General features: G+C 40.5%; 2 protein-coding genes across 5 annotated transcripts in view; one reads left to right on the top strand and one right to left on the bottom strand.

Annotated features, from left to right (window-relative positions):
* Nucleotides 1–2,772: 2,772 nt before the first annotated feature.
* On the top strand, nucleotides 2,773–9,016 carry glrx (glutaredoxin (thioltransferase)). The gene is made up of 3 exons (XM_026168559.2): nucleotides 2,773–3,289; nucleotides 4,601–4,733; nucleotides 8,642–9,016. The coding sequence occupies exons 1-2, from the start codon at nucleotides 3,083–3,085 to the stop codon at nucleotides 4,712–4,714; spliced, it is 321 nt and encodes a 106-aa protein (XP_026024344.1). The 5' UTR covers nucleotides 2,773–3,082; the 3' UTR covers nucleotides 4,715–4,733; nucleotides 8,642–9,016.
* Nucleotides 8,125–21,775, bottom strand: part of rhobtb3 (Rho related BTB domain containing 3) — a 28,793-nt gene continuing 15,142 nt past the window's right edge. For 3 of the 4 annotated variants that reach the window (XM_026168557.2, XM_080301955.1, XM_026168556.2), the window contains exons 8-13: nucleotides 18,046–18,155; nucleotides 16,650–16,755; nucleotides 15,801–15,974; nucleotides 11,159–11,325; nucleotides 10,908–11,004; nucleotides 8,125–8,783 (exon numbers count right to left, since the gene is read on the bottom strand). In XM_026168557.2, coding sequence (XP_026024342.1) covers nucleotides 8,665–8,783; nucleotides 10,908–11,004; nucleotides 11,159–11,325; nucleotides 15,801–15,974; nucleotides 16,650–16,755; nucleotides 18,046–18,155 — 773 coding nt within the window. In that variant the 3' untranslated portion in view covers nucleotides 8,125–8,664. The remainder of the gene's footprint in view (nucleotides 8,784–10,907; nucleotides 11,005–11,158; nucleotides 11,326–15,800; nucleotides 15,975–16,649; nucleotides 16,756–18,045; nucleotides 18,156–21,775) is intronic. The other variant, XR_013909295.1, reaches the window with a different exon arrangement.

Raw genomic sequence — 21,775 nt, 5'->3', positions numbered from 1 at the left:
AACTCCTCAAAATCTTAACAAATTGTGCCAATCCTTACATGTTGCACCAGGCTGATTTATCATCTAAAGTGGAGAAGTCTGTGACAGGAGACAGGAGAGCAGCAGAGAGAGATGGAGAGATGACTTCATGTCATCCATGAGGGATGCATTTGACATATGTTTCACATATTATAGCCCAACAAGTTACTCATAGCAATTTAAATACCAGCAATCAGTTTTTGGCAGACTTTTTGGCACAACACCGGCTATTGCAGTTAATAATACAACAGCTTCTTGCCATTTTTTGTGTTTCTTTTTATCACTGTGTAACTGAGCTCAATTGAAAGCCTGCATGCGCTAGTACCTCTTGCCACAAGTTCCCAGAATCCTTTGCGGTTTTACCCCTGAATGACGTCACATTTTTGGTGGGCCGGTCTCTAGTCAAAATGCCCGGGCCGATTTTTTGTCCCAGTCCAGCCCTGTGAGCAGCTGCCTACTACTAATGTCTGCAAGCAATGAACACAAGGTAGAACATGAGTTATCTGATACTAGTGTCCTGGTTACTGAGTGGGCCCAGAAAGGGATCATATTTTTTTTGTGATATTCTAATCTAAAAAAATATATAAATACTGAATTTCCCAGAGGAACCCACCCGAGGGATTAATAAAGTTTCGTCTAATCTATTTTGTGTGACTAACATTCAGATGGTGCATTTCTGTTCACTTGATGACAGGGCAGATAAATGCCAACACCTGGGGGTGATGACCCTCAGGAGGTAGAGCAGGTCATCCACTAACTGGAAGGTTGATGGTTTGATCCCTTGCTGCTCCAGACTGTATGTCTCTTTGAGCAAGATACTTGCTTACCAAGTTGCTTACCAGTTTAAATGTTACAAAGGTGTAGAAAGAAATTGCCTGGGTATGTTGTGTAAAGCACTTTGAGTACTCCAGTATAGCAGAAAAGTGATATATAGCAAGCGCTCATCTTCCAATTCTTTCATTTTTTAGCTTCACCTCATTAACATTTTATACAGTGTTGCAACAGCTTCATGCACAGACAGACACACAAACACCTGCTGAAGTCCTCAAAACTGCTTTTGTGGTTAAAGTAAGTGTGTCTAGCAGCACATTTTGCCACGATCATACACACAAAGAGACAGACAAGCTCACAGGGTGTAAACAATACCAGCCTCGGTGATGCAGCTGGTAATAACAGAGCTTAGATGGACTGGTGTATGCAAAAATACCCACAACTGTAAAACAGTTATGGGTACTTATGGGCACACACACAATAAACCCAATAAAAATGTGCAAGATATAATCATGAAACTTTATAACAGAGTAGTTGAGATCAAAATGATGGTTGAGTCTGACCCACAAACACGGAGTAAGGGGCATCATTTATTCTTTTTAATCTGTAGCATGCATCCTGTGACTCACTGTGAGAGGCAGCTTGATCTGATGTTTGAGTATGTTTTAAGATGTGTGGCGTGAGAACTTGTATTCTTCACACCTTCAGTTTCACTTCTTGGAAACAAAAATGCAAACACTTATATATGTTCCACCCTCATCTAAATGCAAAAAAAAGAAAATCAGGCTACCTGTTCGGATATAACATCCCTTGTTTAACAAAGATTCATGTGGTCCCCGGAGTCTCTCATATGCCTGGAAGCTTTCCCTGCACCAGACAAGGAAACAGCTGCATACATAATATGCCTCCGGCCTCCATGTAGCTTGTCCCTGTGGCTTGGGGAAGAAAACCGGTGAGACTCAATTAAATCAGTGACAGATGCCGTTCTGAATTCCAAAATATCACTTTGGTTCTTATTTCTTATTATACTGCTCTCACTATGACAATTCAGCATTCACATGTTCCTACCCTTTATGATGTCTCAAATTTATCCCAGTGGCCTTGCTGACGAGGCATTGCCACAGGCTGAGAAGACATAATCCACAGAGAAGCCAGAAAAGAATAGACTTGGATGTAACCCCTCTGTAATCACCAACGCTGGTGATAACAAACTGGTTATTGCAACATGATTTTTTTAAATTTTATTTTAAGTATTTGAAATAACATGAATTTTTAATCTAACTGTAGAACTGATGTACATAACAAGTTACTTTACATCACTGACTATAAGTTTTTATGCTGTCAGCTGTATTTGAAACACTCATTTGGTAAGTGAGATTTGGGGGAAGAGCCCTAAAAAAATTCCTACAACTTGAACTTGGTGCTTCTGTGAATTGCTGCAGCTGTTTGTGGGTGCCCATGCTCTAATGCAGTCTGCACATAGATAGTATAAAACATTCAATTCAGTTTTATTTATATAGTGTCGAATCACAACAACATTCGTCTCAAGGTGTTTTATACTGTATGGTAAAGACCCTACAGTAACAATCAAATGCTCCCTGTGAGTAAGCACTTGGCAACAGCGGAAAGGAAAAACTCCCTTTTAACAAGAAGAAACCTCAGGCACAACCAGGATCAGGGAGGGACAGTCTCCTGTTGCAGCTGGTTGGCAGTGAGAGGAGGAAGACGCACTGTGGAAGAGAGCCAGAGATGAAAATCGCTGTTCCTATGTCAATAGCAGCAGCGATGTCATCTATTGGTTTGTGGCGTCCGATTATGAAACCTCAGGGAGGACACTGGATGCTTACAGGATAAATGGGCACACCTGCATTCAGTACAGTCTGAAACTACCACTTGAGCCTACAAACTCCAGCGGAGTCGCCCCCTGCTGCCCGTTAAACATAATGCAGGTTTAAGATACTTCTGAACTGGCTCTACTTTTTCAGACACACAAGCAACGTGCATCTTACGTTGTCTACTGGTCTGCAGTAGTGTTTAGATTTGTGTCAGATGACCAACAACCACTTCCCTACTCAGTGGTTTTACTCTTGTGGCTGTCCGGTTCGTGCCCAATCTGTGCGCTGTCTCTTTAAGAAGGAGGGCGTGACTTGGAATGATTGACTTAACCAATGACTGTTGAAAACAAAGAGATCACGTTTCTTCTTCTGCATCGAAAAAATTAATCTGGAAAGAAAAAAAAAGGAAAGAAGTAGGGAACTCCTCACCTCCTCGTCACTTTACCAAGAAACTTAAAATGGCGCAGCAGTTTGTCCAGGCGAAAATTAAAGGCGACAAAGTGGTGGTGTTTCTGAAACCCACCTGTCCTTACTGTACCATGGCTCAAGAGGTTTTGGAGAAATACAAGTTCAAGCCGGGACATTATGAGTGCGTTGATATAAGCAACCACAGCGAAATGGACAGTATGCAGGACTACTTCCTGGAACTTACTGGAGCCCGTACGGTAAGCTTACAGCCTCTCCGTCTCAAGCAGGGCGAGAGCTTTACTCTCGATATTAACACATATTAACACATATTAACACATAAATTCAGTGTTAATATCGTTGTATCTTCAGGGCACTGACACAAAATTTAAAGAACACTTCTACGTATTTGTGGGAAATGAAATGTAAGCATCGTGGCCTTAAAGCATCCGGTATTAAATGGAAAATAAAGCAGATACAGATTTTCCATATAGGATTAAGGTAGATAAAATGTCCAGTGAGTGCAGGAAATGTTCCTCAGCGATTTTGGTCCATTTTGAAATGATGACATTACACAGTAGCTGACATGACATGGCACATTTTTTTCTGCTGGAAGCAGCCAACAGATGATGGTACATTGTGGTCATTTAGAGACTCTTCAGACCAGGCAACGTTTTTCCAAACATCTGTTTTGGGCTGTCAGGCTTGTAGCCTCATTTTCCTGTCAGGAGTGACCAAGTGTGCTCTTCTGCTGCTGCAGCCTGCCTGCTTTCAAGGTTCAACATGTTGTGCGTTAAGAGATGCATACTTCTAACAAGTTACTGTTACCTTCCTACTAGTCACTGAACATTTTCTCTTTTTCAAACCATTTTTTATAAACCCTACAGATGGTTGTTCAGGAAAATCCCAGTAGATCAGACCCTAAGTAAGAATGCCCATTTGATAATCTGGAAATCACCATTATTACATGAATCACAATTTCAAGAAGGAACTTCACCTCCTGATTATGACATTCTTCAAATCCAACACACGCCAGCTACTACAGTTTTTTGTCCTTAAAGTATTATTTTGATTTGATTTGATTTGATATACCTTTATTATTTGGATCTGTTCTGCTTTTTTATTATCTCTGTGTTTGTTTATGCAAAAAGCAAATGTACTGTGGTAGAAGTAACTACTCGAGAAGTGTTCTAGCATATGATTGGTGGCAGTAACACGAGGGAGTATGTAATGAGACAAACAGGAGAAAGAAGTCTGGGGTTGGGTCCCTTCGGGGAAGTTCTGACTGTCACAAGCTTCATAGTCACCCGACTTCACCCCCATCTCTCACTTAAACTGAGAAAATCAAGCGTTTGTAACATGAGAGAAGCTCCCTGTGCTGATTTTGATTGTGACGAGATAAAATGCGTTATCAGATTTTGCTGCTCATGCATGCTGCCTTTGATGCAGAAGCCGTGGCAGACCAACAGTACCACAGATATTCCGATATTCATGCACATGTTTCACAGATCACTGACCCTGTGCATGAAGCTGAAAGGGAATTTCTTCCTTTTTTTCTTGTATTGGTTCAGGTCCCACGTGTGTTCATCGGTGAGGAGTGCATCGGTGGTGGCAGTGATGTGGCGGCCCTCCAGAGGAGTGGCAAACTGGAGGGCAAGTTGAAATCCATTGGGGCCCTGCAGTGATTCACCTGAAGATCTCCAGGTATGGCATGGACTCTGAGAATGTAGCTTCCCTTCACCTTAAACTACAGCACACACCCTGTTACTAATGCTCGAAATAATAACAACCGCTTAGAAAGTGTAAGTTAGGAATACTCAAGGAAAATATTATTTAACAACAAAAAAAGTGGTGATGTTTACAAATCACATTTCGTATTATTAAAAAAATAATTTTATAAGTTATATAGTTTGTTTTACGTATTTTATAAAAGCTGTTACTGGATCTGCTGGAAACTGATGCCAGGAAGCTCCCAGCACACAGTTTCTGTGCTGATATTAATAACATTTGGTGTTTGGCGCTCTGCGGGAATATTTAGGATTTAAGAAATTTCACAAACTGACTTGTTACAGCAGTGGCCTCCTGTTACCACACTTGAATTCAGAGAGCTCTTTAGAGTAATCTATTCTTTCACAAATATAAAGGCAGACAGTACAGCTGGGTGATTTTATTTATTTATTTATTTATTTTGTATATACCTGTGGCCCATCAGGGTTTAGCTCGTCACTAGGTTTGGAAATTGGTATTAATAGGTACTAGCAAACCTGCGCACGTCTTCGTTTAGCACTCAGTTGAACTCTCAAAATGTACAAATATATACGATTGTGGGATTTGTATAAAATATTTGTATACACCATACAGCTGTTTGCAATCACATCACTCTAATATTTATGCAACATTTCATTAAGATCGTTCCACTTATTCAGGAGGAAACATACGCTATGATCATTACAGTATGATTATTAAGAAATTATTAGTGTAGAATGCATAATTCCAGGGAAAGACAAAAAACAAACAAACATATAAGCAGTAACTTGCCAGTGAAGACAGCGATGGAGTCAGCGGTATGTTAAAACATGTCTTTATTTAAAGTCAGACGCCATGTATTCTACAGTCTGTACAGCACAGGCTCAGAGGAGCCATGTGTCTCCACACTAGGTGTGGATGCAGCACTGGGATACACTTTGTTTCACAGTCCACAGTTTCACCTGCTGTTTGCTGATTCGTATTAGTAGGGATGCACCACCAGGATTGTAACGTTCTGGGTTTTTGCCAATGTTTAAAATAACAATTTGGCTGATTTCTGATCCTAGTTAGTTTGATTTATTATTGTGATAGGACAAAAATAAATAAATAAGTGAACTGTTTCAGCGTCTTTCACCCTTTCATCATACTATCTCGCAGTGAGCACAAATTCAGTCATACATATTTATGAAAGTGGATCCCAGAGATGATAACGGCAAACTCTTGCGAACGAAGACATTCGCCAATGTTATTGGTGAATGTCATCTATTTTGGCAATAGGCCGATGTATATCTACAAGGCGACTATCAATCAATAAATCGCTGCATTCCTGTTTATTAGCAGATCAAGATGTATTCGAGGATATTTACACACAGAATTTAGTGGAATTTGTGCAGCAGCTGGTTGACAGTGGGAGCTTGCTTGTACTATATACACAGAATTTCTGTTAATACTGCAGAAATAGAATATGAAAGCATTACACGCCGCTTCCTGATTGATTGTGATCCACAGATTAAAAAAAAACCCCATCTGCTAGCTGTCACTACTGATCGCTTTCACCCTCGCGTAGGTGAAGGTTTATTTAACAAATTGAGCCGTTATGTTCCATTTCCCCTTTTTTTTAAATCGAGTAAACAGCCGTGAAACATTAGACTGGAAAGTAGTGCCACCCTGTTCGTCTCGACTCCAAATGTTAAAAAAAACAAAAATCATGTCCACATACGGTATAGTTTACAAAAATAATTGAGCACCAATAAATCATAATCTCTTTATGATTAAAAAACATTTTAAATTAAAAAAAAAGATAAAAGAAATATTTCGTATTCACCCAGAGGCTTTGAGATTTTTACTGTACTAACTTATGTTCATAATACGGTGCTCTTTTCTTTTTTTTTTCCTCCTTGTTTTTTGTGACAGCAACAGGTCGTTATTTATTATTGCAAACAGAAAAGCATGTTTTCTCATTAACCCGCAAAGGAAAGCGTGTAAAAGTCCGCCTCAGTAGATTTTAAAAAGGAGTTTTGAAAGAAAAATGTTATTACTGTTGCTGATTTGGTTTACAGATATTAATTACAGGCTAGATGCTGTTTGATTTGAGGCTTACATTTGAAGCCTTTTCTCCATGATAGTGTAACTGCTTCATTTGACACCTATGTACTCTACTGTGTGGTTATAAAAATCAGTCTGGCTGCAAGACAGTTTATGAGGCTGTGTCATCGATGTGAAAGGATCGACTAAAGTGTTGTAATTAAACCTGTCCTGCTCATTTTCTTACACATGAAAATACATATGACGCTGCTAACAGCAGGAATTGTGGATGACTTGCATCGGGATCATTTGTTTACCCTAGAGTCAATAATTTATTATTTCAGTGCTGTTTAACTGACTCACTCAAAATACAACCTCACCCAGTTTCTTAAACCTGGGGAGAGGTGAAGCAGAGCCAAAGAAAGAATGATGTTTGGTGCAGATCTGGATTGTTTAAGATTAGGGCACTGGGAGGAATCTTTCATCTGTATTGTCAGGAAATTTTAGGATGTAATTTAGCGCAAAAGGTGACATGAAAACAGTAACAATAACCCCAGAGACTTTTAAAGGCTCTGGATTGAATGGAAAATAAATTAAATAAACACTGAGCTTTTGTTATAGAGATGTTGTACGCAAAGGTTAGCTTCCCTCCCTTCCCAGGTGTGTTTACTAAATTGCTGTGGCCAGTGAAAAGTGGAGTTATTGAGCAAATCTGCTGGAAGCTGACTTGGACACCGACAGTGAATGAACCAGAGTTTAATGACACACAAGGACTGAGTGAATGAGTGAAAAGGTAACTCGGATAGGCCATCTCTTGGTCATGTGACTGAACGGGAGACCCGTACTTCTGTCACATGACTTACTGGTGATAGCTAGCTCACTGTTTAACATTATTCACACAAACTGAAAAGTAACGAGTTGAACAGAATAAAATGAACGTTGCTGCAAAAAATAAAACAAAGTAATATTTCCCATGACTTTTTGTTAGATCTTAACAAAATCTTAGAGGGCTTTTCATTGGGCCAATCAGAAACTTCCCCCCAGGGGCATTAAAGAGACAGGAGCCATGAACAGAAAAAGGGGAGCGTTTCAGAAATGTGCTGCATGCTTTCATGTTGTGGAACAATAAAGTATGTAAACCTATTCTTGAGGAGCCTCAAAATAAAACTGCGAGCCTGTAAATGAGCTATATACGGGCACTTTGAGAAACTGTTTTCACAAGTTCACAATCTTTAGATCAGATGGGATGCATCATGAGTGATCAAGGGTTTCATCTATGACAGAGAGGTCCTGCGTCAATCCTACAGAAGACACACAGAAGCTATTGAGTGTTGAGGAGATCTTCCTGTTTAATCAACCTGAAGTCACATTACCCGTTAATGTAGTTTGAAATAGTTTGCACATGATCCTGGTTGTTTTCCTGACAGATGTGTGGTCATTTGATATATCAGTAATTATACTGAAGCCATTTTGTGTCACTGGTCAATATTGAAATCCACAGCTTTGCACGCCATTAGAAATGCGATCTTTCACAGAGATTCGGCCAGTGGCCAGTCATATTAAAGTCTTATTGGGTTTTATGGATCAGTTTTTTTATTATTGCCCTCGAAGGAATAGTCATATTAGGATGCGCCAGTCAGTCCACTGAGGGAGGAGAGGCGCGTCGCAGCAGTTTAACAAGTCTTTCCTTTTCTTCCTCTGCATCGTTGTCTCTCGATCAGCCCTTCATGCAGCAGGATAAAAAGAAAAAAACATGTCTTCTGTCAGTTTTCCCACACGTCGATGTGCACTGGAATCCTTTCTTTTCTTTTGTCATTGTCTTCCTTTGCTCTTCCCCACAGATGGTTTTGGCGTCCAGGTTTGGTCACATGACAAGGCAGCGGGACTTGCGGAGTTTGCGGCGTCGCTGCTGGTACTCGCTGAGCTCTTGCAGGTAGCCTCTGGACGGCCATCGTAGCCTCTCCACCTGCTCGCGCTCCTCATCTGGACACATATAAACGCAATCACATGTTAGACTAATTTGTACTCTACTGGATGTTTTTGTTCTTAAAATGTTAGAGGAAGATTTATCATACTTGACCAATACTCAGACACATGGAATATGAACTTGTTGGGCTTTTGTTATACTGTTACTATAATATCCGTCCAATGGCCTTTAAGGAGGCTGATATTTGTATGACCTATGATGACAATAAAAAAGTGGGATTGCTACACAATTTTGCTGTTGATGTTGTCTTTATCTACTTTGATGTGGTCAGTAATATGCACAAACATTAAGTATTAAATATAATATAAGGGTAAAGTTATAGTACTGAACCTAGTATGAGGAGTCACTATTTAAAGGTCTGACAGGTCACAATCTAATTTACAAACACGGTGCTTTATGATGCTGTATGGGAGGTTTCCACAGGTTTCCAGGACCATGCTTGATTCTCCAATAAAAAAAAAAAGTAAGTTAATGATTTTAATTTTATTATCTAAAAACAAGTGGATGTTCAGTGTGGTTCAATTTCAATTTACACATAACTGATGAGCACTTTGATTATACCTCATGTAGTTTTAGACGGAGCCCTGACTCAAAAAATAACAACAAATGGGATTATTTTGCAGGGACTATGTTATCTGAGGAAATACTTGTGTTATTTCTTTTTCTGTCTTTCACTTTTTTTCTTTTCTGTTATATTTCACAACGTTAAGTGTACAGGCTAATTATCCCAAATGTACAGATAATCTGTAATCCTTTTCTTCTCTTTTTGTTTATATGTATAAAGGAAAACCATTGTTTAAAAAGGATACATTACATGTATGCAAATGATGTGTATATGTATATATTTCAGTGTGATTATTTATAGTAAAGCAGTTTCTCTTTTTAATCAGTAGATTGTTGTTGAGTTAGGACACATTAATTGCACTGCAGGGCAGCATGTGACGATTAAAAGCTACACTTTAGGTATTAGAAGTAGCACGTGGTCAAAGTAGCCATTAATTTCGCTTGAATCTCTATTTATAATTATTTCCCCTCATCTATGTTCTTACCATGTTAATTATACTTTGTTGTTGAGCCACAGATTTACAGTTGTTGTCCCTCCTGCATTTCTTCCCCACTAAAGCGAGCAACAGTTTCCTATGACTGTAAGGGCTTGTTATTATATATTTTTTTTAAATAAAAGAACAGGGGGCTTCATACTAGTTGTTTCTGGTACTAATGTCGACAGTGCAGATGCTAACATGTTGGTTAATTTGACATGTTTTGCTGCATCTATTTGTAGTTTCTTTTTTCTCTTTTAAGCTCCACCTTTTCACTTTTGTTTGTCCATCTTTACCACTTCTTCCACATTAAACTCTGTCCCTGGCCCATCCCTTACGTCACACAGAGAAGATAAGGGATGGGCCAGGTGTGTTAAGAGATTTTATTGGTCAATGCAAATAAGTGAATGGGTTATTGTGCAGTGGCTGGTCAAGCTGGCCTGTAGTCTGTATAATTATATCGACAAGGAAAAAGGAGAAATCCCAGAGACAGGGCGGGACTGTCTCTGGGTGGGACTGTCCCACCCTGTCTCTGGGAAGTGAAGCTGGTGCTGAAGTGCATTAAATCTGCTTTCTTTCTGTCCAGCAGGGGGACGACTTCTCTGCTGAAAAAAAATTCAGATTGTTTAGAAGTCTGGTAAAACAAACCTCCTGTTTACACTTTCCTGATGAGCTGATGATCTCAATCACTAGTTTGTTATTGAATACAAAATATTAATTTTGTAAATTAGGGTCAAATGGACAGTAAAGCAAGGTATGCTTTAGCACATGGCTATTTTGTGTCACTGTTGTATGAGTGACTAATTCTTAGTTTCTCTCAGATCCCTTACATCTGGTTTCAAAACAAGACTGGTACAGCAAGAAATGCTCAATTTGGGGAATAAAATTGGAAATCTTGATTGATTCTATACAGTCTGTGATTTTGGCTGGATGGACTGGTGTTGGGGGGGGACACCTTCACTTTATTTCAAAGCACTTAATCACAGGGTAGTTTCAACACTGTAAAGGCTGCTCCCTTATTCGCAGGTGATACCTGTAATAGTGTTTAGAACAGTTATCCCTTTAAAATTGCACACTGACCTGAGAGCTCCAGGAAGTCAGGTTTATGACTGAAGATTAGGTAGTTGTTGGCGATGAAGTGGAGGAGCCAGATATAGAGCTGCTCTGCATTGTGGCACTGGAAATCAATAGAGACACTATATGAAATGCAGGTCTTCTCCTAAATGAAATTGTATGAGCATCTGCTAGAGATGGAGCCTAAGGCAGCTGCTGATTAACAGACTATGTTTCAACAAGAAAATATTGCACTGGATACTTTGATACTCACTCACCTTTGCCCTGCGGAGTAGTCGAACTACACTGATGCCTGTTGATGCCAGCTCTCTACTGGGCATGCTCTGAAGGTAAGCACATACGCAGACCTCACACAGATGCTGCAGTCGTTTCACTTGGTACATCTCGGCACAAACCAGCACAGCCATGGCCTGAAGCACACTGGCTGGACACACAAACACACAGTACTGTCTGATATGCTGCTTACTAGGGCAAAGAAAAAAAATCAATACAGCATAGCATTGCAATATTTTGCATGGCAATAAAATATTGATATCCATTTTCTTCCGCTTATCCAATTCAGGGTTGCAGGGGGCTGGAGCTTATCCCATTTGCCTCAGGGTGAGAAATATCAATACATGGGCACCAAATATTGATATATTATTATATAAATTAAAATACTCTGAATAGTATGAACAAAAGGGCTCATCTTATGCACCACCATCCTGAGAAAACTTAGATCAGACTGGTTTAACTGAAAAACCATCCAACAAGGGACACACTTAGCTTGACAAAGCTACCTCCTAATTAAGAGCAAGGTAATGGCTCAGTCACTTAAAATTAGGACAGCGACGTCCTAGCATCGACAAAATTGATTGTATTGAATTCACATACCAGCTGTAACTTGCAGTTACTAAATTGTTGTCGAGAGCCTGAGGTTGTTGCACACTCACAACTACTTTTGATCACAAGGTGATTTCTTGACAGGAAACAACCTTTCTGCAAACAGTCACAGTCTGACTTGGAGTGACTGGAGTCACTCTCAGAGAGACTGTGGAAAGCTTGCAAATATTTTCTGTGTAATTTATAAACAGAGACCGATTACCAACATGTTGCCATCAGTCTGAATAAGTTGTCATCATTGAGCACAACCCAACTCTTGTCTTAGCAGGCTGCGAGCTGGTTGTATTCTGGTTATCTTCTTATAGAACAGGAAGTCTGACGAGTGCAAATTTAATAGTTTAATGTGAATATCTGTCTGTATAGACAGCAAGAAATATGTGACATTTTTACAGTTAACTGCTGTATTATTAGAAACAGATTGCATGTATCAATCACAGGCTGATACCAGATTGATTGCAGACTGACTCAGTCTCATAGCAACATTTATGGCAGGTTTTAGTGGCAGTGTTTGTTTGCTTGGCAATCTCATTTTGCAGAAAAAAACTGAAGTGAGATAACTTTTAACTTTGAGGACAGATTTTGTAGCTGGAAACGGCTGAGAAGTCGCAATATGTTTTACTGCACTAATCAGTAAATCATAAAATGTTAGGTATCACACTGATATATTGTCAAAATATAGTATTGTGGGGTGTCTGGTGATTCCCACCACTACTAGTTATTGTATACATTAAATACTGTGAAAGCATTATACGTATATTAAACCAATGTAAATCCGACTTTGTTCTAGATGTATGCAATAGCTGGACATATTCTCCCTGAAGCTGAAATGTTTTCTTATCCTTCCTGTTCCAAAAATCATTCAGGTAAAGCACCACAATGAGCTTAAATCAATCAAACACGGTCACAATAAAACCGATTTGGGTCTATTTTACACACAATTAGAATCTGAAGAGCAGATTTCTAACACATAAGTGCTATCAGTCCAAACCACTTCCAGCAGAATTTAAACTCAACATTATTTGACATGGTTTGGTTTGCATTTGCACAGCACAGACAGGAGTGATACGGTTGAATGCTCAGCTGCTCCCAAAACAGTAAAACTGCACACAGCTCAAAAATGATCACTCAGCTCTGCTGTTTCTGTAATTTCTCTCAAAGCATTTTAGGATCTTTCATAAGACTGATTTCATTTTAAAGACCACACTTTTGTTTTAGTTCTACAGATGGATTTCATTCACATCCATGCAAATACTTGTTGCACATATAGATCTGATTTTTTTTAAATCAACTGTCATTCCAACTGTTTTTTTTACCTTTAATTATGAACACAGTGTAGAAACAGAGTAGACAAAGGATTGCATGTGAAAACTCCTCTGACATGAGTTTGTTCTCATTGTTTTGCAATGTGCAAATGTTAGCCAAGCACTGGCAAAGTGATTTTTTTTTCCTGTTTATCATCACATTTATTTAACCAAAAATGTGTCTTTTAGGATGAGCTTGAGGCGGCCACTGCAGCGCGTCTGGGCTTGGGGGTGGTGGCAAAGTGATTAAAAAAGCTTAGACACATACAGTCGATGGATCGGACAATCTGAAACCTGTTCCCCTCCCTTTTTTGTTGAGCTCTTAGCACGTAAGCCACATTTCTGAGAAGTATGCGGCTGTCCTACCTGCCGAGCTGTACACAAGGTTGGCGACTAGCTGGATTAAAGAGTCAAATTATTTTAAGGGTCGGCCATAGGTGCACATGTAGAACCTCAAAATAATGAGAAAGTTGCTTTGTGACTGCTGCATGTATAAAGAGATGACTGCAAAAACCGGAGGGGGCTACAACAAAGAGAGTAATAAATAATCATAATGGGAAATTTTAAAGGCAAAATATCGACAAATAATTAAATGAAGCTCTTTAATCACAACCCAAGAATACAAACAAATGTGTATTAATTCAGAACTTGTTTAACATCCTTAACACCCATTATATACTCGCTCCAGCTTGCCATTTTTGTATTGGTGCAACACAGACTGCACCACAGTGTACACATTTCATCATCAGATATTAACATCAAATCTCAGCCGGTTGTGAATTTAAATAAAGCTCCTTAGTCAAATCACTTAATGCTCAAATAAATAATTACTCATCGCTCTTTTTGTGCTGTCAAATTACATGCTTGCATGCAGCAAGCACGAAACAAGCGGTGTCGATCTTTTTCTGTAATGTCAAAATGTCAAATTAAATTACCCCTGATGCAAACAGATTCCCGCCGTTTATGTCAAACACCACCTTCAGCATCCTTCACTCACTCGTGAGCGCTGATCCTCCGCGTGCGTCCCTGACAGGACGCAGCTGAGCAGCAGCAAAACAAGAGGGTTTGTTCTATGTCACTGCACAATCACCCAAATGAACATTAACACAGCATCCCTCATATGTACAGTATACATTGTTTAACACAGGGAAATACTCTGATGGTTCTTTACTTTTGATTTCACACCCTTCTTCTTTCTTTCTTTTTTTGTTGTTGTTGTTGCTACTGGTGGAATTACCTTGATTTGACCTTGAGTGCCGAGCTCTTACATAACACTACAGCGGCTGCAGCCTCTGAAGCAGTTTCATGTCTTTAATTTCCTGTTCCCATGACTCAACCTGGAGCTGTATCTCTGGAGAAAGCTTGCTTATCATACCCTGATCTAAGCTGGATCATAAGGACTGCTTGTTGAATTTTTTTCATCATTTAATTTATTTTTTTTAACCAAAAGATCTCACGCCACAGAATAATGGGATTGTGAGCTGCAGAGAGCTTGTTATTCAAAGCTGATTATTCTGAAGTTTTGCATTGTCTATTCAGCAGCTTTGTTATATAATGCTACAAAGGAGGGTGACAGTCAGTGTTGCAGTAAATCACTCTGCAACTATACATTAAAGTGATCATTTTTATACTTCTAATCAATGAACGTAGCACATTATTCTTTCTCAATTTGTATTCATAAGGTCCAGATTAGATACAAGCTGCTTTAGAGACCCCAGCAAACACACTTATTCACAGCTGCACCGACTGATCTTTTAACATTAGGGGGCAGAAAAACTCATAAATAAGAAGAATAAAACACAAGTTACAAAATATTTTAACTGACCCAGAAGCTGAGAGTTGCAAACATGGAGCAGAGCCAGCCTGAATATCACATAAATATGGTGACGAAGGCATTTTAGAATTTGAATAAAAATGTATGAGTGTTTATTCATATCTTATTCCAAAAGGTTTATATACAATCTGTTCAAACAAAAGAAGAAGAAGAAGCAGCAAAAAGTCCAATATTTAAGATAAAGTTTTTATAATGATAGGGAGTAAGTTCTAAAAATACTGCTTAATGCAGCAATTAATGTTATAGAAGTGCCTCCAGTGTGTTTTATTTCTATTCTTTCCTAAAGCTCACCACCGTCACCAGAGAGAATTACCAGCACTAATTACTTTGAAGACATAACACACAGCGTGTCACATAGCGACAGGAAAACAAAAACAAGACGTCTGGGGCCGTGATTTGGCACCATTAAAAGCAGTGATGCCAAGAGTTGATTTTGTCATCAGTAAATCTAATTTAATTTTAAGCTCAGCGCTGGTTTCAGAGCACCTCCTGAGAACAACACTGGCAGGATGTGGCAGTCACACAGATGGTTGATGGGACTTGTCATCTGCACTTTAGTTTTGGTTTGTGTTGAGCAAGCGGAGCCCAGAAGAGAAGCTGACATACCTCTCTCGAGTGTTTTATGACTGGTAACGCTGATTATTTCCATTTCCAGTTGTTGCTGGGCTGTTATCATTACACTGATCAGACTCGGGACTTTCATCTCTTTCAAAAATCAAGCAAATCTCTGTTCAGATCTATCATCCCCCGTTAAATGGAAGCAATATCTAGGGCTAGTTTCCCATATTTAGCCACCTTAATCATTCATCCTACTGTGTACAACGAGACAGTGGTCATACCAGTGCAGCTATGCCTGCTGCTGACTAAGTGAAGGAAACTCACCAGGACAGCAGGAGTCGGTGTAGAGGTACTCGAGGAAAGACAGGAAAGTGTCTGAGGAGACGCCGTGGATGGGCACCACTCGGCTACGAGCCTCTGCATACTTCCCGCTGAACATGGCGGCCATGACATCACAGCGGGCCACCAACACTGCCCGGTGGGCTGGCAGCACACTCCCTAAATCACACGTGTGGAAAATTAAGATGTAAAGTTGAAGTTTCTATGAAGCCTTTCGGCAGCCACAGAGTGTGAAATGTTTGTGAGTAACATGTTTCATTTTGATGCATCGGCATGAGAAACTTCAATAGCCGCCATGAACACAAGCTGACTTCAGTCAGACATTCCTGCTAATATAGCAGAAGTGTAGAGTATAAATGTAATTTCGGCTTTTAATGAGTGATCGGTCACAACTGCCCATTTAAATGAACAGGAAATTATTGTACAACCTCTCAATGACACAAGTCTCATCATCGAGTACCATTAACAAGACAGATTTTCTCCATGACCTCCATGAAGTTTAGCGCACAGCTCAAGGGCACAAGGACAAGAAAAGCTGGCTGCAATTTTTATGAGACAAATATTGATTAGGAGAGGCTTTTTAGCATTATTTCTAAATTTCTCGATTTCATAGAGAAATGCTGAATGCAAAAGAGATTCTGCTGAGCTGAAACACGACCAGAATGAAAGAGAGCCCATTGCTGGGGCTATTTGATCTTATTTTGTCTCCAAATGGATGATCGGGCCAGGGACGGAGATCCTAATTCAATCACGGCAATAAAATATGACCTTGTTCTGCTGTGTTACATGCATTTGTAAATGTGGGTGTGTCTAATAGGATCAACGTGAACTTACCTTGCACCATGAAGATGACATCAGAGTATAGAGGAGAATTGAAGAGGTTGACGAGAGTCTGGGGACCAAGCTGAGCTGCCCTCGCACTCGGTGTGTCCCTGGTGCCCTGCACACACACACAAACACGCAAACAGTGGAGAAGAAGACAGAAGAATCGGCCAGTGAGAGTTGAAATTCCTCTGCTGCATATCAGGTACTCGTTACCAGCACAATTGCCATTCTGTGCATCTATCCCACATCCCCTGTGGAATACTAATGCCGTCTCTGCCAGTCTTGCTTAGCAGTACCCAAACATGCTCGAACTGCAATGCCAAGAATGTCATGAGTGGAACTGGCTAACACAGAACACAGTGAGAAGCAGACGGCAGTCCAAACTGTCTGTTATCAACACGTTCATGTATTCTGTACTGCACAGCGGGTGAAACTGGTGGAATAAGAAAATCTGTCAATGCGTGTGTGTGTGTGTGTGTGTTTGTGCTTTTTGCAAAGTGTATGTGCACACATGGATTTCAGTCCACAGTAGAGTGCCTTCAAAGCATCCCATTTCCACTATGTGACCTTTCTCAGTCAACTGAAGCGCAAAGAACTCCATAATTTCACAGTGAGAGAGTGAGACAGAGAGCAAAATCAACACACACAGTTCAAGTTGGAGGCAGAAACAAAATCAAGAGGCTTAAAATTTCATAAATCAATCAAAGCTCATGGAAAACTTATGGGAAATTAATTTATACAGGTCTCACAGAGTCAGATTCCCCGGAGGTGCTGGAGATGATGCGATCAAATCATGACAAGACATTAGGCTATCTCATTGCGTTAAAGTGGCCCAGCCGTCTCGGTGTGTCAGCTCATCCCAGCACCGCCTCAGGTAGAACTAGTCCTATCCAGATGGGTTGGTAGACTATGCGTGGTGCCAAAGGCTTGTCAGACACAGCCATGTCACATCTCTTTATCCCACTCTAAATATTAAAGCCTGCTGTTTTGTAACATAGAGCCATGTCATGCTCTCTGAGCAGCTGCAATTACACATTACAGGCGTGACGCTGCAGTTTCTAAAATAATTTTAGTGTGCATGTGTTCTTGTGTTGTGCTTTTTGCTCCTTGGAGGGTATCTCTTGTTTACTTTCTGCTAATTCCCACAGTATCCGAGAGGTGATTACAGGCAGTAATTATGTAAATATTCTAATTATAGCAACATTATTACTGTGCTGTTTCCAAACAAGTCGCACTAATTAAGGCACTCTTAGTCTGCAAATGCAAAACACATGTTATACATTCAAAGAGCAGATTTAACACATTAAAGTTATTTAACCTGTTTATTAAGGACAGACCAGTATCGGTGTCATACACACAGTCGAGCCTTAAACAAGATTTTTATTATTGCGAAATTTGTCCTCACCCTTTCTCTGCCGATGAGGGATCGTATTCGGTCTATAAGCTGAGCCACAGCGAGAGAATTCTTCAGCTTCTCATCCAGGGCCTCCTGGAGGTGGTCCCACTCCCACGCTCCTACAAAACATCCACAAACAACCCAATTCTATGGATCCACAATAGTTTACAGAAACACACAGGCAAACACTTTTCTAGCTGGCACTGTGCTCTGACCACCCACATACCTTACACCAAACACTTGAGGCCTGTTTTTGTCAAAGTTGGCTTGTTCTAAAATTTTTCTGTTTATGTAATCTGTTGTCATTATGGGTGGGGAGCCCAGTCCAGATTCCACCCAGCAAACTCAGAAACAGTGAATAAAAAAGGCATTTGTAGAACAAATCGTAAATCTGCCTTCAAACTACCTGGTTAGTAATTCATATTTTACTTTCATTTACGTCAGTGTACCTGGTGGCAGGAAGAGCTGGGCCTAGAGTCCACACAAGTCCAAAATGCCCTCAACTCACTTGGACTTCTGGGTAAAAAATTTGATTTGGGTATTTAAAGGTCACTGTGATCTCACAAAACACATTTTAGGCCATAATTCAACAATTAATGAAGGTCAATTAATATGGCAAAGTTTTACACAAATGATTAATAGGAGAAAATTATGAAGTGATGACATTTCATATCAAAAAGTTAACACTTTTCTGACCTTTATTCAAGACATAAGTCTGGTACTGAAGGAGTGAATGGGACCATCTTTTACATTTTACTTTACATTTAGTCACATATTAAATTAGTGATCTGCCATCTTCTGTTTTCACAGGCTACACATTTGTTGAAGCATCCACATTTAACATTTTGTAGGTTCTTTGCAGCAAGTAAAGAACCTACAGTGTTCAGAACTGTATTGTATAGCAATCGACCTTATTGAACAAATAAAAATACACCCAGCCACTCATGGACCAAATAGCCTTTAACAACAGGTTCAATAGCCCATGCTACCAGCATACTCCCCACAGACTACCCTGAGAAACAATCCAATCCAATAATACAAGTCCATGTACACTGGCTGGGCAAACTCCCACAGACCTTCAATTATCATTGAGAGGGTGAAGAGCTGATACAGTGACCAATGAGCAAAACCTCATTGTTTCTCCTGGATCTGAGGTTCAACTTATCAGTGGATTTCCTCTCCATTACTCCAGCACAGACTTCCTGAGAGGCCCAGGAGTGTGATCCCAAAATTTGGAGCATACTCTCCAGTTCCTTTTGTTAAAAAGGTGAGCCACCACTCCAGTCTGTTAATCAGACCTCAACACAATGCTGCAGCATATCAGTCTTGAGGACCACTAAAAGTCTTCTCTGCACATGCTATATAAGTCTGGTGAGACATAAATGTAAAAGCACACAATTGAAAGTTGTACCCTCTGTTCATATCACTCTGTCTTCCTGTATAGAAATATTGGCATAGTCCATACAAATCAGAAAAGGTACTAGACATGCTTAAAAAAAAAATCAAAGCATTTTCAGATGTGGCTGGTATAGACAGCCTCAATGACTACAGACCTATAGCCCTCACGTCTGAGACACTATCTGTGTTTTAAACGGATAGTGTCTCAGCACATCAGAGACTGTCTCCCCCCTCCCTTGACCTCCACCAGTTTGTTTACAGGGCAAATCGGTCCACAGAGGATGCCATCACCATCACACTCCACAGAGCGTTTAGCCATTTGAAGAACAGGAAAAGCTAAGTGAGGATGCTCTTCGTGAACCATTCGACACCATAATCCCAGACATCCTCACTCCCAAACTGGACCTTCAGATTCCCCCTGCCACCTGGATCAAAGATTTCCTCACCAACCAGCCTCAATCAGGCCTCACCAATCCCCACCTCTCCTCTCCCTACTGTACGCCCTGTACATCAACCCACCCGACAAACGTCGTAGTCAAGTATGCTGCTGTCTCATCTCTGATGGAGATGAGACAGCATATGGCACGGTGACACATACAGTGGTAGAAAATAACCTGAAGCTGAATGTCCTTAAAACAAAAGAACTCATAATGGACTTCAGGAGGCACAGACAGGTCCACTCCCCTGTCATTATAAACGGAGAAGAGGTGGAATCTGTTTCTGCCTTCAGGTTTCTGGGCACCCACATGTCTGCTGATCTCACCTGGATCCAAAACACAAACGCCCCAGTAAAGAAGACCCAACAGTGGCTGCACTTCCTCCGTGTCCTGAGGAAGAAAAACCTGGACCAGACGTTCCTGCTGGCCTTCTCCCGCTCCTCAGTGGAGAGCATCCTCTCCTACTGCTTGGGCGTTTGTTACGTAGGGGCCACAACTGAGAAGAGGAAGGCTGCACAGAGGGTAATTAACACCTCCCCCAAAAATCCTCTGCTGCTTTCTACCACCTCTAGAGGCCATCGCCAGATCCTCCAGTCTCAGGAAAACCAAGCCCATCACAGGTGACCCCATGCACCCACAACCTGTTTGACCCGCTGCCCTCTGGTCGGTGCCTCAGGTCAATCGGGTCCCACACCTCCGGACTCACAAACAGCTCCTTCCGCTGTAAACAAACACTATTCCCCCACCCCTGCCCACCCACCTCACCAGTGTGAGCCATTGTCTGTGTAACCCTCATCACGCTGGCCACTCATATACAGACTCTATACTCAGACCAAGTCCTTTTGCACTGCTTTAAAGCACTTTGCTCTCCAATGTGCGTCTTTCTATTGTTTTGTATATATTCTTCTTGATTTTATACATTTCTCCCATTTGTTATTTATTTCTGTAGTCTCATTATTTATATTTTATTCCTGCACATTTGGTGTGGAGCACTTATAATTCTGTTGTACATGTACAATGACAATAAGTGGCTATTTTATTCTATTCTAATATTACAGTTAAATCACAAGTGACAGAAGTAAAAGAGGAGCACAGCGGTGCAGTAGGTAGAACTGTCGCCTAATCACAAGAAGTTTTCTGATAAAAACCTGCTGGTGAGCTCAGGCCTTTCTAGGTATGATTGTGAGACTGTGTGGTTGTCCGTGTCTGTCGAGGCTATACCCTACCTCTCGCCAAAAGTCATTTGGCATAGGCTCAAGCCCCCATGATTCTGAACTGGATAATTTGATACAAAAATGGATGGATATATAAGATACTAGTTTAATTTGTGAACCTGTTCTTCACATGCTGTACTGCACAATGTTCCTTTCAGGTAAATGCCAACATGAGCATGCTAACGTGCTTACAAAGTCTTGCATGCTGATGTTTAGAAGGTATCATTTACTACAGTGGCTTGCAAAAGTATTCGGCCCCCTTGAACTTCCCCACATTTTGTCACATTACAGCCACAAACATGGAATTCCAATAAAATTGATTCAAGTGAAAGACCAATACAAAGTGGTGAACACGTGAGAAGTGGAACGAAAATCATACATGATTCCAAACATTTTTTACAAATAAATAACTGCAAAGTGGGGTGTACGTAATTATTCAGCCCCCTGAATCAATACTTTGTAGAACCACCTTTTGCTGCAATTACAGCTGCCAGTCTTTTAGGGTCTGTCTCTACCAGCTTTGCACATCTACAGACTGAAATCTTTGCCCATTCTTCTGTGCAAAACAGCTCCAGCTCAGTCAGATTAGATGGACAGCGTTTGTGAACAGCAGTTTTCAGATCTTGCCACAGATTCTCGATTGGATTTAGATCTGGACTTTGACTGGGCCATTCTAACACATGGATGTGT

This window comes from Astatotilapia calliptera, chromosome 5 (assembly GCF_964374335.1).
Source record: "Astatotilapia calliptera chromosome 5, fAstCal68.1, whole genome shotgun sequence".
In the NCBI taxonomy this organism is placed as follows: domain Eukaryota; kingdom Metazoa; phylum Chordata; class Actinopteri; order Cichliformes; family Cichlidae; genus Astatotilapia; species Astatotilapia calliptera.
Note: the sequence above shows the minus strand (reverse complement) of the source record. Positions and strands in the feature narration are given on the sequence as shown.